At 48.3% G+C, this 16,184-nt stretch overlaps 1 protein-coding gene across 2 annotated transcripts in view; it reads right to left on the bottom strand.

Moving 5' to 3' along the window:
* Positions 1–16,184, bottom strand: part of LOC126416314 (protein borderless) — a 461,225-nt gene that overhangs the window by 101,473 nt on the left and 343,568 nt on the right. For both annotated transcript variants that reach the window (XM_050083976.1, XM_050083975.1), the window contains one exon: positions 1,438–1,660. In XM_050083976.1, coding sequence (XP_049939933.1) covers positions 1,438–1,660 — 223 coding nt within the window. The remainder of the gene's footprint in view (positions 1–1,437; positions 1,661–16,184) is intronic.

The raw sequence follows: 16,184 nt of genomic DNA, 5'->3' as shown, positions 1-16,184 counted from the left end.
ATTAGGCATCACTCGGAATTCAATGTATCTTTCAACCATACAATGCTTTCCCGAGACGGCAGATACCTGATTAAATGTATACTGTCTTTTTTAAAGTTTCAGGGGAATGCAGTGGAATGAAAGTTGCGTAGATCAGGAGTATTAGGCTCCATGTTGAAGTTCATTTAATTTTTGCTGCTTGTAAAACGTCTAGTGTCGTAGGACTATTAATTTGTAAATTTTGCGATGATTTCAAAGAATGAAGAATTGAAAGCAATTATAGGTTGGCAGGGCGCGTCATGTTCATCTATTTTTTTTAACCCTACCAACGTTTTGGCATTTCTGTTGGGATGTCCTTCATAATCTTCTGTTGTTCTCGCGGCAGGAACAAAAGGGGCACCAGAGAAACTATGAACTAGTCACAACAACAACCTATAATTACTTAAACACCGGAGGAAATAGCATTGAATTTCACCTTCTCACAAACTGTTTTTGTATTTAAACAAATTTCGAATAAAAGTTCTCATACAGTTCCAGAGTGTATGTTTATGTAACCATTCACGCCAATTTTTAAGTAAAGCTACTAGTCAAAGGCGAAAATGTTGTCGTTTGAAAAACATCACTCGACTCTGAAACCGGCCCAACATTTCATTTGGTTTTGAGAAATAGAAATAATGTGCCAAGTGAGTTGCATACGAATATTTCAATCTCTGTACCCATTTTAGACTAACGGATGGAAACGTCACCAGCTTTTAGTGAGACAAGAAACAGAATAGTACGCGCAAATGAAACAAGAAGAAAAATAATGAAGCATTAAATCCTAGTAAACGAAATAAGTCCTACAAAACTGACCGTAACTGCAATCGAGAATATATTATAGCAGCAAGACCCATCTTGGCGTCAGTATCAACAGAAGTCACTATATCGCAGAACGAGCGAAAAGTCTAGAGCTGGACTGAATCCTCTATTACGGAAATTTGGAAATTTGTGGTAAGGTCTTATGGGACCGAACTGCTTATACACTACTTAATATAACTTAACCTGACTTACGCTAAGGACGATACACACACCCATGCCTGAGGGAGGACTCAAACGTCCGACGGTGAGAGCCGCGCGCACCGTGCAAGACGCCTGAGACCACGCGGCTATCCCGCGCGGCCCTCTACTGCGATCTTTAATAAAAAGTTACTGTTGTTACATATAAGCTGCACCTAACAAGATTTTACAATCCATGTTTCACGGTTATATATATTATTAAAGTCGACAGTACGTTAAAGTAATAATACTAACGAAAGTTGCTAGATCGCGGCGTGATCGGAAGATTGAACAGAAGACGAGATTTTTCTAACTTTGATAAAACCTACTCGAGCAGTTCGAGTAGTACTCAAACACAGCACTACTCTGACGCAGCAGTGTGCGGACAGAAATAGCACCTAGGTAAGATGGAAGGAGGCGTACCTTCTACGGCGAGGTGGAACCAGGTGCCGTTGGGCCTGGTCGCCGGCGTGCGGTTGGGGAAGAAGACGACGCACTCGTACCAGCCGGAGTCCGTCTCCCTGATGGAAGTGAGGTTGACCGAGCCGCGGCCGTACGGCGCGTCTGGAGACACCAGGGACACGCGACCCAGGTAGCCGGGGTCCGCCGTGAGCACGCCGTCGTACCAGGAGAACACTGCGCGTCCCTGAAACCACACAAGCACTCGTGAGGCTGTGAAAACTCAGCATCTGGGCGTTCGACATACGGGCCTATAAACTTGCGGTGTTTCACATCCATTTGAAGAGGCGGCGAGTCAAGACGAGAGCTAAATACTTTGAGGAGTGGTAGTATCGACGATTCTGAACAAAAAAACGTCAAATGAACATATGACCTTTGCTTAACCGATCCAACATACAGCTGTTTGAAAATCACAGGCGTCAGTGGCACGTCCTTCTTCACCAACACTCACAGCCGAATCTAACCAAACGGCATCAGGCTATGTAGTGTCGACTTTACTGACCATTTCAATGCGCGCTCCACTTGTGTGTGGTGAGGTGACGAAACCTGCAGGTGTAAACGTTGTTTACTTCTCGTTTTAGTATTACACTACTGGCCATTTAAATTGCTACACCACGAAGATGACGTGCTACAGATGCGAAATTTAACCGACAGGAAGAAGATTCTGTGATATGCAAACGATTAGCTTCTCAGAATATTCACACAAGGTTGGCGCCAGTGGCCACACCTACGACGTGCTGACATGAGGAAAGTTTCCAACCGATTTCTCACACACAAGCAGCAGTTGACCGGTGTTGCCTGGTGAAACGTTGTTGTGATGCCTCGTGTAAGGAGGAGAAATGCGTACCATCGCGTTTCCGACTTTGATAAAGGTCGGATTGTAGCCTATCACCATTGCGGTTTATCGTATCGCGACATTACTGCTCGCTTTGGTCGAGATCCAATGACTGTTAGCAGAATATGGAATCGGTGGGTTCAGGAGGGTAATACGGAACGCCCTGCTGGATCCCAACGGCCTCGTATCATTAGCAGTCGAGACGACAGGCATCTTATCCGCATGGCTGTAACGGATCATGCAGCCACGTCTCGATCCCTGAGTCAACAGATGGGGACGTTTGCAAGACAACAACCATCTGCACGAACAGTTCGAAGACGTTTGCAGCAGCATGGACTATCAGCTTGGAGACCACGGCTGCCGTTACCCTTGACACTACATCACAGACAAGAGCACCTGCGATGGTGTACTCAACGACGAACCTGGGTGCACGAATGGCAAAACGTCATTTTTTCGGATGAATCCAGGTTCCGTTTACAGCATCATGAGGGTCGCGTTCGTGTTTGGCGACATCGCGGTGAACGCACATTGGAACACTGGCGTATCATCCGGCGTGATGGTATAGTGGCCATTGGTTACACGTCTCGGTCACCTCTAGTTCGCATTGACGGCAGTCTTAACAGTGGACGTTACATTTCAGATGTGTTACGACCCGTGGCTCTACATTCGATCCCTGCGAAACCCTACATTTCAGCAGGATAATGCTCTACCGCATGTTGCAGGTCCTGTACGGGTCTTTCTGGATACAGAAAATCTTCGACTGCTGCCCTGGCCAGCACATTCTCCAAATCTCTCACCAATTGACAACGTCTGGTCAATGGTGGCCGAGCAACTGGCTTGTCACAATACGCCAGTCACTACTCTTGATGCACTGTGGTATCGTGTTGAAGCTGCGTGGGCAGCTGTACCTGTACACGCCATCCAAGGTGTGTTTGACTGAATGCCCAGGCGTATCAAGGCCGTTATTAAGGCCAGAGGTGGTTGTTCTGGGTACTGATTTCTCACGATGTATGCACCCAAATTGCGTGAAAATGTAATCACATATCAGTTCTAGTATAACATATTTGTGCAATGAATACCCATTTACCATCTGCATTTATTCTTGGTGTAGCGATTTTAATGGCCAGTAGTGTACAATTTCTGCACCAGTGTACCACAGTGTTGTTACATGTACAGTCAAAACAGTATAGGCCAGCATACTGGAAACGCCACAGTTCTTCACACATGCGGAGTGCAGTAATATTATCTTTGTCTACAGGTTTTGCAATGGGAATTCTAAAGCCGCTGTTCACGAATGCGGACGACTATTTTCTAATCGTAGAGTTCCAGCATGCAAAGTGTTTGACAGATTGGGTGAGAGTGGTATGCTTCCCGGAGTAGAGCTCGCGCAGGATTACTTGGCCAGTGGGCAGAAATACATTCTCGTTCTTCGTGCGGGGCAAGTCCACCCCTCTATTCCAAGGGACGGCCGCCTCAGTTACCTATCACCTACATGGCTGTCATGGCTGTGAGCTTGTTTCGTTACGAACGAAACGTTTTCTGACCTCCTCAGCTACAGGGCGAGAATGGAGTGTGCGCAAGCCAGTGGAATTAAAACCTTTCTCAAACGACTTTAATCAACTATTCGGTGAAAAAAATTACCCTCACACATCTCATAGCCTCATTCGTCGGTTTCATGATGAACTGCCTGTCATTTTGTTACAGATCATAGTTATTGAGATATTCCTGTATTTAATAAAGTACTGTGCTAAATTCCAGTACTTTGCACTGAAAAATTAGTGTGCGCTGATGCATCTTAGCCCACATTTTATTGCGTAAGAAATGAAGTTAACATATTGATCTTATCTTTAAACTTGAGACAAGATCTATATCGATCGCCAGTCTCGAGAAAATGGATTGTTTGCAGTGCACTTAGTTCTGATTGTCTGCGCGAAGGAGAGTGGAAGTGAAATATTCTTGCCATCCTTCAGATCTCATAAACGGTTCGAGATTCCGAAACGAATTTTTGGCAAATGACAGCACACAAAGCGGAGAGTATTTTTCCAGATAGGTAACATGCGAAATTTTGTCTACTGCGATATACGACTACAATTTTTTTCTGTGAAATAATGTATTTCTTCCAAGAGCTATCGACAGCTTGTGAAATGAGAACTAGTATGAACTTTGTAACACGATAAATGAAGGCATCACACTATTATTTTTGTACCAAACATGAGGTATTCATAAGTTGCTGACGTTCACTTGTCCTCAATTATTTGATTAATAGTAGACTATTTCAGGATTATATCGCAATTGCAGTGACATGAAATTGTGTAAATACAGCTGTGTTTTGGGGAAAGACGCTAATTTTAACATGGAAGCAAGAGAAAGGAAAAAAAGTGTACAAGACAAGCGAAAATAAATCGCTCTCTCTGATGCAGTTCCTGCCTAATCCTGAAACCACTGAGTTTTCAATAATAAACGATTGACTTGTCGAATTATTCGTCGTTCTGGTATAATCTGTTAATACGTTCTGTTGCATATTCGATTACAAGTTCTGCGGCGTAGGCGTTTGTGCGAAGACGTATGCCGTGGAACAACCCGTCCCCTACCACGCTGTTCCGTCCGCAAGAGAGCCCCCATCCCCGTCGACCTCACCACTCCTGTTGTCCCCCTCCACACCCCGCCTTCTGTGCAGCTGATGGCCAATTAATACGGCAAGCTGAATGTCCCGCTCAACAAGTTCGTAATGAAGCTTTTTTTTTTTTTTTTTTTTTTTTTTTTTTGGTAGGGTTTAAGGGCGCTCAACTGCTGAGGTCATTAGCGCCCAGTCACTGGTGTTAGAGCACATGGAATCTGCTAAAACTCAAGGGGATGGGGGGACACCAGAAGGACCTGACAAAGATGCAGATTAAATAAGTAAAAAGGTTAAATGTCTTTGGTCAAGCCAGTTAAAGTTATAAAACGCAGAATACGAGCAGCTGCTCGAGCGTCATCAGCTAAAACATCCGGTAAAGTAGATGGCAGGGACAGGACAACACGAAATTGACTAAAACGGGGACACGACAATAAAACATGGCGCACCGTTAATGCCTGACCACAACGGCACTGCGGGGCTGGGTCACCGGAGAGCAGGTAGCGGTGGCTAAACCGGCAATGCCCAATCCGCAACCTGGTCAGAAGGACCTCCTCGCGCCGATATGGTCGGGAAGAAGTTGTCCAAGCAGTTGGGAGCGGTTTTACTGCCTGGAGCTTGTTTCCTTGGAGGGATGACCAAGCATCCCACCACAACGACACAAGCCTCTTACATACATCCCCACGAACGTCAGATGACGGCACACAATGGGAGGCTGGCCGAGGCTGGAGGACTGCAGCCTTGGCTGCAGCATCCGCAGCCTCATTCCCAGGCACTCCTACACGTCCAGGAACCCACAGAAAGCTGACAGAACCGCCATTATCAGCGAAAGAATGGAGGGACTGCTGTATCCGTTGAATCAAGGGATGGACCGGATAGGGAGCCCCAAGGCTCTGAAGAGCACTGAGTGAGTCAGTGCAGAGCACATACGATGAATGGCGGTGGCGGCGGGCATACTGAACGGCCTGATGGAGAGCAAAAAGCTCGGCCGTAAAGCTGGAACATTGGTCAAGGAGCCGGTATTTAAAGGTGGCGGCCCCGACGACAAAGGCACAGCCGACACCATCGTCAGTTTTGGAGCCATCGGTGTAAATAAAGGTGTGACCGGCAAGTCGAGCACGAAGTTCGACAAACCGTGAGCAATACACTGCAGCCGGAGTACCCTCCTTCGGGAATGAGCTGAGGTCGAGATAAATACGAACCGGAGCCTGGAGCCAAGGTGGTGTCGGGCTCTCACCCTCTCTGAAGGTGGTAGGGAGGGCAAAATCCAATTGTCGAAGCAGGCGACGGAAGCGGACTCCGGGGGGCAGCAGGGCAGACACATACAACCCGTACTGACGGTCGAGAGAATCGGCGAAGAAGGACTTGTAAGAGGGGTGGTCGGGCATAGCCGGCAGGCATACCGACACAGCAGTACGTCGCGCCGGTAGTTCAATGGTAACTTGGCAGCTTCAGCATAAAGACTCTCGACAGGACTAGTGTAGAAGGCTCCGGTCGCAAGACGTATCCCCTGATGGTGGATGGAGTTGAGCCGGCGTAAGAGGGATGGCCGAGCGGACGAGTAGACGAAGCTCCCATAATCCAGCTTCGATCGGACTATGGACCAATACAAGCGAAGCAGGACAGTGCGATCCGCTCCCCAAGATGAACCGCTAAGAACTCTGAGGACATTAAGGGAACGTGTACAACGGGCCGCCAAATAAGAGACATGTGGAGACCAACACAGTTTTCTGTCCAACGTGAGCCCTAGAAACTTAGTTGTGTCCACGAATGGGAGAACAACGGGACCGAGATGTAAGGATGGCGGAAGGAACGCTTTATATCGCCAAAAGTTGATACAAACCGTCTTCTCTTCAGAGAACCGGAAGCCATTTGCCACGCTCCATGAGTAGAGGCTGTCTAGACAACGCTGAAGGCAGCTCTCCAGGAGGCATGTTCTCTGGGCACTGCAGTAGATCGCGAAGTCATCGACGAAGAGAGAGCCCGAGACATTAGGTGGAATGCAATCCATAATTGGATTGATCGCGATGGCAAAAAGGGCTACGCTCAAGACGGAGCCCTGAGGCACTCCGTTCTCCTGGAGGAAGACGTCGGACAATACGGAACCCACACGTACCCTAAACTGTCGATCCGTTAAAAAGGAATCAATAAAAAGGGGCAGACGACCGCGTAGGCCCCACCTGTGCATAGTGCGGAGGATACCTCCTCTCCAACAGGTATCATAAGCCTTCTCCAAGTCGAAGAACACGGCTACCGTTTGGCGTCTTCGCAAAAAGTTGTTCATGATGAATGTCAACAAGGTCACAAGGTGGTCAACAGCGGAGCGGCGGCGACGAAAGCCGCATTGGACATTAGTATGTAGTCGTCGAGATTCAAGAATCCAAACTAACCGAGCATTAACCATGCGCTCCATCACCTTACAGACACAGCTTGTAAGAGAAATGGGGTGGTAACTAGAAGGAAGGTGTCTATCCTTCCCGGGTTTGGGTATAGGAACAACAACGGCGTCACGCCAACGCATGGGGACTTGACCTTCGGTCCAGACGCGATTGTAGGTACGAAGAAGGAAGCTTTTGCCCTCCAGAGAAAGGTGTGCCAGCATCTGAACGTGAATGGCATCTGGCCCCGGAGCAGAGGACTGGAACAGTGCAAGCGCACGTTCGAGTTCCCGCATAGTAAAGGGGGCATTATAAGTTTCCAGATTCAGCGAGTGGAAGGAAGGTCGCCGAGCCTCGTCTGCCTCTTTCCTGGGAAGGAAGGCAGGATGGTAATGGGCGGTGCTTGAAACCACCGCGAAAAAGCGGCCGAAGGCGTTGGAGACAGCCACAGGATCAACAAGGACCTCATTACCTGAGGTCAGGCCAGGTACCGAGGAGTGGGCCTTAATGCCCGACAGCCGGCGCAGGCTACCCCAAACGACGGAAGAGGGAGTAAAACTGGTAAAGGAGCTCGTGAAAGAGGCCCTACAAGCTTTTTTGCTGGCTTTGATGACTCTACGGCATTGCGCTCGGAGTTGTTTGTATTCAATACAATTCGCCAACGTAGGATGGCGGCGAAAGGTGCGTAAAGCACGTCGTCGAGCACGGATAGCGTCCCTACAAGCCTCGTTCCACCAGGGGACGGAAACGTGACGTGAAGAAGAAGTAGTACGAGGAATGGAACGTTCGGCACCATTGATAATAACAGCCGTGAGGTATTCGACCTGACTGTCACAACTGGGAAAATCGTGGTCCGGAAAGGTCGCCAGGGAGGAATAAAGTCCCCAGTCAGCTTTCAGTATGTTCCAGCTCGAAGGACGTGGGGATGGGGTGTGGTGCAGGAGATGAACGACACAGGGGAAGTGGTCGCTCGAATAGGTGTCAGAAAGGACATACCACTCGAACCGACGGGCAAGAGTGGTAGAACAGATTGAGAGGTCCAAGTGGGAGTAGGTATGAGTAGAGTCCAAGAGGAAAGTCGGGGCACCGGTTTTGAGGCAGACAAGATTGAGATGGTTGAAGACATCCGCCAAGAGTGAGCCTCTTTGACAGGATGCAGGAGAGCCCCAAAGGGGATGATGGGCATTGAAGTCGCCAAACAATAAGAACGGCGGGGGAAGCTGAACGATCAGGTGCATCATGTCAGCCCGACTGACAGCAGATGACGGTGGAGTGTAGATGGTACAAACTGAAAAAGTAAAAGCAGAAAGAGTAATGCGGATAGCTATTGCTTGGAGTGGGGTGGTCAATGGGATGGGATGGTAATAGACATCGTCCCGAACGAGCAACATGACCCCACCATGAGCTGGGATACCGTCCACAGGGGTGAGGTCATACCGCTCCGAGGTATAGTGGGTAAAGGCAATATGGTCAGTCGGGCGCAACTTGGTTTCCTGGAGACCAAGGACGAGCGGACAGTGCAGGCGGAGGAGCAGTTGTAATTCCTCCCGATTAGATCGAATACCTCTTATGTTCCAATGAAACAACGCCATTGCTAGTCAAAAAGTTGGGGGAACGAGACGGGGGAAGAGCTGGTCACCTCGATGGCCGCGGAGGGCCAGGTTGCGAGGGAACAACGCTACAAGCGACGGGAGGCGGATCCGGTTCCATCGACTCGTCGCCAGCTGCGGCCGCTGTCCCTGATTGTGTAGGAGGGGCCGCATCATTTGCCGACGATAGGCCGGCGGAGCGCCTGGCAGCAGAGCGTCCCGGCGAAACTGAGGACGGCCGGGAGCAGCGACTCACGGATGAAGCGTCAGACGAAACGCGCCGGGGTGGAGAGGGGGATAGAGACTTTTTCTTGGAGGCCTTCTTGGAAGGCCGAGGAGGCGCAGGGATGGTGGGCTGGACCCGAAGAAGGTCCTCACGCGCGGGGTCCGTTTTGGAACGCCGGACCTCGGAAGCTGGGGTCCGGAACATTTCCCCGATGGACGCCTGAGAAGAGGATCGCTTCTCAGGTGGCGTGGGGGGAGGAGGAGGAGGAAGGGTGGCCCCTGGGGCAGAGGGGGTGGGGGCCACGGGGGAGGAGGATTTGGAAGGGAGGGATTTGGGAGGCGGAGGCAGAGCCCCCTGATGGGCGGAGGAGGCAGTGGGGGGACAGGATAGGGGTGAGGATACCGCGGAAGGAGTGGACACAACTGAGGCAAACGAAGTGGTCAGTGACACGGGATGAAGGCGGTCATAATTCTTCCTGGCCTCAGAATAAGAGAGCCGATCCAAAGTTTTGATTTCTTGTATCTTCTTCTCCTTCTGATAGGCGTGGCAGTCTGAGGATCTAGGCGAGTGGACGCCAGGACAATTAATGCACCGAGGTGGTGGGGTGCATGTATGTTCCTCACGAAGAGGGCGTCCACAATCGCCACAAACGGGCTCAGCCTCACACCGGGACGACATGTGCCCAAAGCGCAAACACCTAAAACAGCGCATAGGAGGCGGGACGTAAGGTCGCACGTCGCACCAGTAGCATATCACCTTTACCTTCTCTGGGAGAACGTCCCCCTCGAAGGCGAGGATAAAGGCCCCGGTGTCGATGCGATGGTCTTTGGGGCCGCGCTGGACTCGCCGGACGAAATGCACGCCGCGGCGCTCCAGGTTGGCCCTGAGCTCCTCATCAGATTGTAGCAGGAGGTCACGATGAAAAATAACCCCCTGCGTCCTATTTAGTGCCAGATGTGGGACAATGGATACTGGGATGTCCCCTAGGCGGTCGCACGCCTGGAGTGCCGCCGACTGTGTGGCAGAGGTGGTCTTGATAAGAACGGACCCTGATCGCATCTTGCTGAGAGCCTCGATTTCCCCGAACACGTCCTCAATGTGCTGAACAAAGAACATGGGCTTGGAGGTGGCGAACGTCCCCCCATCGGTTCGAGAACAGACCAAATAGCGGGGGAAGTACTTCGCCCCAAGCCGGCGGGCGTGTCCCTCCTCCCATGGGGTGGCCAAGGGGGAAAGGGCAGGAGAACCAGAACTAGAAACGGTACCTTTACTTTCGAAAGACTCGGCCGCAGAGCGACCCGATACGTGTTGACGTTTCATCTGCGAAATGTCCGCCCCGATACCACCCACTCCGACCAGGTGCTCTCCCCACGGGCGCCACCCAGCCGCAGCAAGGGCCACCTGGCAGGATGACCATTGCCGGGAGTCCTGATGCCCCAAGGAGACGGGTATTTACTCCTTGGCCGACGTGGGGAGGGTGCAGCTCAGGTATCGGCAGTACGATCCCTGTCTTGTCAGGGGGCTACAACCTAGAGGGTACATGACGACCCCACCACAACGGGCTGGCTACCGTGCTGGATTTCTGGTGCCATGGAAAGTCCATCATGATCGCTGGTGCAGATGGAGATGCACTATGGGCGTAATTTGGACAACTCATCAGGCGTTTAGGCCCAATTTGAGGAATAGTGGGTGTGGTTACAACGCCGGTGCAATGCTGAGTGCCAAGGTCTTAGTGCACTTAGGACCAGTGGTACACCATGTAAGGTGTCCTTCCCCAAAAGGCTCGTACTTCTGCAGAATTTTGAAAAATGGAGGTCAAACCCCAAGGGGGACCATCACATAGAAGGCCGAAACGGTTGAAACTCCTTTTAGTCGCCTCTTACGACAGGCAGGAATACCTCGGCCCTATTCTTACCCCGGACCCGTAGGGGGGGGGGTAATGAAGTTGAAAAATGCAAGTTTTCAGACCAGCTACAAGCTCTAGAAGAATTGCTGCACAGCTTTAGGACAGTATTTAGGAGATGACGCCAAACAAAAGAAATTACTTCAATGGATCATTGTCAATGAACGCTGTATTACACTTATTCTGTTCACTGATAAGTCAGTATTTACCCCCAAATACATTAATAACACGCGTAACTCTCACTACTGGGCAAATGAAAATCTGCACGCTACTGTGGAAACAAATGTTCAAGAACGTTTATCAGTGAACGTCTGGTGTGATATTATTGACGACCAGTTCATCGATAAAGTCGTTTTAGATATCCGTCTTCATGGAGTACGCTATCTTCATTTCCTTCAAAATATGTATCTCTTATCATAATACTTGTTGGGTATTTCCTTGGCAACACAACGTCATACGTACTTTTAGCACGACGGAGCACCTGCACATTCCTTACGGTCAGTGACGCAGTAACTCATTGAAACTTATCCTGGGGGTTGGATCGGCCGCTGTGGTGTCATATCTTTGCCAACGAGGTCACCCGATTTTACTCCATTAGATTACTTTTTGTAGTGTTGGCTTAAGAGCTACGTCTACAAGGGCAGAGTCGACACAAAATAGGAACTTCTCGTATTTTACATCCGTGTGGTCAAGTAAAAGACCGTATGAATGGGCTCAGATGAGGAACACAGCAGCTGTCTGGGACTTTCTGAAAATCTTTTCTAAGAAAATGTACACAATCGAAGAAAACCGTACATCACAATGCTTTATTTATTATCACCGACATTTGTCCTGTTCCCCATTTTTTCGTACAATCCTCGGAAACTGATAAGAACAGAATGTACGACCATATGACGTTTCTTCTTAAGTACGCTAGTACTGTTACTCCACAAAGCATGTACCTTTCCTCCTGACTCGCCCTGTATAAAATTCATCTGCAGATTCGCACAGAAGGAGATAATCGGCTCCAATGACCCCAGCCGCGGGTCGATTGCTTGCGTGTTAAATGAGTTGGAAAACTTAATATGCAAATTTCTCCCATTAAATCAGTTTTCCTCGGAAGTCTAGAGCTACCAACGTGTTACAAAAGTATCGGATCAGAAAAATTTTGATACCCACCAAGCATACACTGACGTGACAAAAGTTGTGGAATAGCGATATCCACATACAGAGATGTCGGTAGCATCGCTTACACATGGTATCAAAGGGCAGTGCATTGAAAGACCTGTCATTTGAACTCAGATGATTTATGTGAGAGGGTTTCCGTGATTATGATCGCATGACGGGAATTTACAGACTTTTGAAACGCGGAATGGTATTTGGAGCTAGGTGCCTGGGATATCGTTAGGGAATTCAATATTCCGAGATCAGTGTCAAAAGCGTGCCGAGAATATCACATTTCAGGCATTACCTCTCACTACGAACAACACAGCTGCCGATGGCCTTCACTTGACACTCTGCCAGAGCACTTGAATGTGATTTGCAGAGTATCCACGTAGATGTAGACTTAACGAACGAGAGCAGCGGCGTTTGTGTAGAGATGTCAGTCTTAACAGACAAGCAACGCAGCGTGAAATTACAGCAGAAATCAATGAAGGCCGTACAACGAACGTATCCATTAGGACAATGCGGTGAAATTTGGCGTTAATAGGCTATGACAGCAGTAGATCGAAGCGAGTGTCTTTGCTAACAGCACAACTTCGCCTGCATCGCTTCTGATGAGCTCTTGACCATACCGTTTGGACCTAGTCGACTGGAAAACAGTGGCCTGATAAGATGAACCCCGATTTCAGTTGGTAAGGGATGATGATAGGGTTCGATCTTGCTCACACCCCACGAATTGATGGACCATATCTGTCAACAAGGCACAGTGGAACCTCATGTGGCTCCATAATGGTGTTGTCTTGTTTACATGGAATGGACTGGATCCTGTTGTTCAACTGAACCGAGCACTGACTCGAAATGGTTATTTTCGCTTACTTGGAGACTATTTGCAACCATTCATGGACTTCATGTTGCCAAAAAACGATGTCATGTCACCGGACCACAGATTTTCGCAATTGATTTCAAGAACATTCTGGACAATTCGAGCGATTTATTTGGCCACTCAAATCACCTGACATAGATTCCATCGATCATTTATGGGACATAATTGAGAGTACAGTTTGTGGACAGCATTCTGCACCAGTAACACTTTCGCAATTATGGACGGCTATCGAGGCAGCATTGCTCGGTATTTCTCCAGGGGACTTCTAATGGTTGTACAAGCCATGTCGAGTTCCTGCGCAGCGCCGTGCAAAAGTAGGTCCGACACGATGTTAGGAGCTCTCCCATGATTTTGAGACCTGAGTGTATAACTAAGGAAAGTCCCAAGTTCAAATTTGTTTCATGGTCTCCCTAGCGCCATGAAAGACCTTTCTTCTCGCTTTCCTCGAGTGGCGCAAATTCAGAGTTGACAACCCAAGAGGATTCTCTCCAGGGGGTTGGCTGCGGGGTCTATGTTTTGCTGCTAGAGACACACCACGTAAGCCGGCCGGAGTGGCCGTGGGGTTCTAGGCGCTACAGTCTGGAACCGGGCGACCGCTACGGTCGCAGGTTCGAATCCTGCCTCGGGCACGGATGTGTGTGATGTCCTTAGGTTAGTTAGGTTTAAGTAGTTCTCAGTTCTAGGCGACTGATGACCTTAGAAGTTAAGTCGGATAGTGCTCAAAGCCATTTTGAACCACACCACGTAAGAAATAAAGCTAACGGTAACACGCTCTCCAGCCCAGTCTGATGCAGGCTCTCATCGATGGTAATCGATTTCTCGTGGACACTGGCGCGCAGATCTGCCGCCATCTTAACTAGTAGCGTGGTCTAGTCTCCGTCACCTTAAGGAGTCAGACGCGTGAAGAGTAATCACGGTCGCGTTGAGAGATGATGCGCAAGGCTACCGCGGCCACAGAAACTGCTCTCTGCTCTGCGAATCGACCACATACCGATGCTATTTTGGTAACAGCTGCCGCAAATGCAGCCCCTTCTATTTGAATCACATTCAAACTCAAGGTCAAACAATGTCTCCCCTTTACCCCTCAAAGCTGTTTACGGCGTTTTCTTACCTACTCCAAGTCCCTAGAGCCTGGACGAATTTATTATTCATCTCCTTTATTCTTCTTTTATAAATCAATAATCCCCTGGCGGACATGCAAATATTGTGTACAATCTGGCATTGTGGATTGATATTGTCCGTTTCTGTAAGGCCTGTGTTGACTTCATTTGTGTTTATGGTTCGATATATACAACAGTTAATTGACTTTCTGCCACTGTGTTACTCTTTGTGGCCTCCCCCTGTCCCTAATTCTGCAGACACTGTCCAGCTGGAATCTCTGCTACAGCTTACGTTCCTAAATTTTGCAAAGAGACAGGAAGAGGCTGAAACTTTCTGAATGAGATTACTGTTGTAACAGCATGCATGTAATGCAACTATTACGTTTTGTCTTTAAATTACGATTACAAATTCTAATCTAGAATAGCCTCAGCTGCCCTGCATTTGAACGTGAACATAACTCTGCAAATTACTTTCTATGTGTGTGATGACCTATTAAACTAAACTGCATCTGACTAGCTGTAAATGAGGCTAAATCGAAAGAACGGTATCAGAATGGCTTTCTCGTGAAACGGTCACTCGCAACTCCTACGTATCGAACATAAGCACTGTTTGGAAAACGCATCTGCTTGTTTCATGAAATTTTTCTAATCAATACTGTTGCCCCTTTTGTCTCAGAAGGTTCATTTAAGCCCTACAGTAGACTTACCTGTGTGGCGGATAATTCGGCTCTACTCTGTCTGCACACTGCAAGAATGTTAAGTCTGAACTGCATAACCTGTAATAATTGACTGGGCAGCAAACTTCTTTGTCTTACTTTCCTAAATTAAACCTTCGTTCTCTTTCTCAAAATACGGTTCACTGTCCACGCAGTACTGCAGGGCGTGACAACGCAGATTTTGCCAAATCTATCTTTCACTTAATGTGTGAGGACAAGCTTCTGGATATATTTAAAAACGACGAAAGGAAAGTATTGTGCAATTGTAATTAATCTTTTTAATGAGACAGAAAAGAAACTCAACTAACATGAACAATAACATCTTCTCAGCACAGTCGTATATCGCAATAATTACCTTTATCCACAATATTTCAATTATGTGATATTACTGGTTCAAATGGCTCTGAGCACTATGGGACTCAACATCTTAGGTCATAAGTCCCCTAGAACTTAGAACTACTTAAACATAACTAACCTAAGGACATCACACACACCCATGCCCGAGGCAGGATTCGAACCTGCGACCGCAGCAGTCCCGCGGTTCCGGACTGCAGCGCCAGAACCGCTAGACCACCGCGGCCGGCTGTGATATTACTCTTTGCCATTTAAGGTGAAATATCTTTAACTAATAATGACAGGAGAAATCAAATAGTATACTGACACATGATTGATAATTCACCCTGGATACCAACACGTAGATATTGTTAAACACAATGAAATATCTGCGCTACAATAATTACTCTGCTAGTGATTGCAGCAAAATGAAGTCAAATTACCTTTCTCCAGAAGTGTCATCTCTCAACAAAATCACATCATAACATCCGTTATTCTTAGTCCTCAATTATATGCCACGGAGCATCTCAGATAAAATTCTGTTCTCTGCGCGGCTCGCCCGCCACCCAAGCTCCTCACTCTGCCACGACTCAACACTCTCTCTATTCCTGACCGACAACTCCCCTCGCTCGCTGGGCTCTCTCAACAAAAGAATACGTATTACTGATGCGTTCAGTCACGCAAAGATACTCGTAGTGGTAAACATCCCAAATAAACTGTCAAACGCACTAAACAAACCGTCATTTCACATAAAACGTACACCTTTCATAACCACTTTCCTAATGTGTAGTCCGCAGCTGGTGGTCGTGCGGTAGCGTTCTCGCTTCCCGCGCCCGGGTTCCCGGGTTCGATTCCCGGCGGGGTCAGGGATTTTCTCTGTCTCGTGATGACTGGGTGTTGTGTGATGTCCTTAGGTTAATTAGGTTTAAGTAGTTCTAAGTTCTAGGGACTGATGACCTCAGAGGTTAAGTCCCATAGTGCTCAGAGCCAT

Source organism: Schistocerca serialis, chromosome 8 (assembly GCF_023864345.2).
Source record: "Schistocerca serialis cubense isolate TAMUIC-IGC-003099 chromosome 8, iqSchSeri2.2, whole genome shotgun sequence".
NCBI lineage: Eukaryota > Metazoa > Arthropoda > Insecta > Orthoptera > Acrididae > Schistocerca > Schistocerca serialis.
The sequence above is the reverse complement of the archived record's forward strand: the minus strand, read 5'-3'. Positions and strand labels throughout refer to the sequence as shown.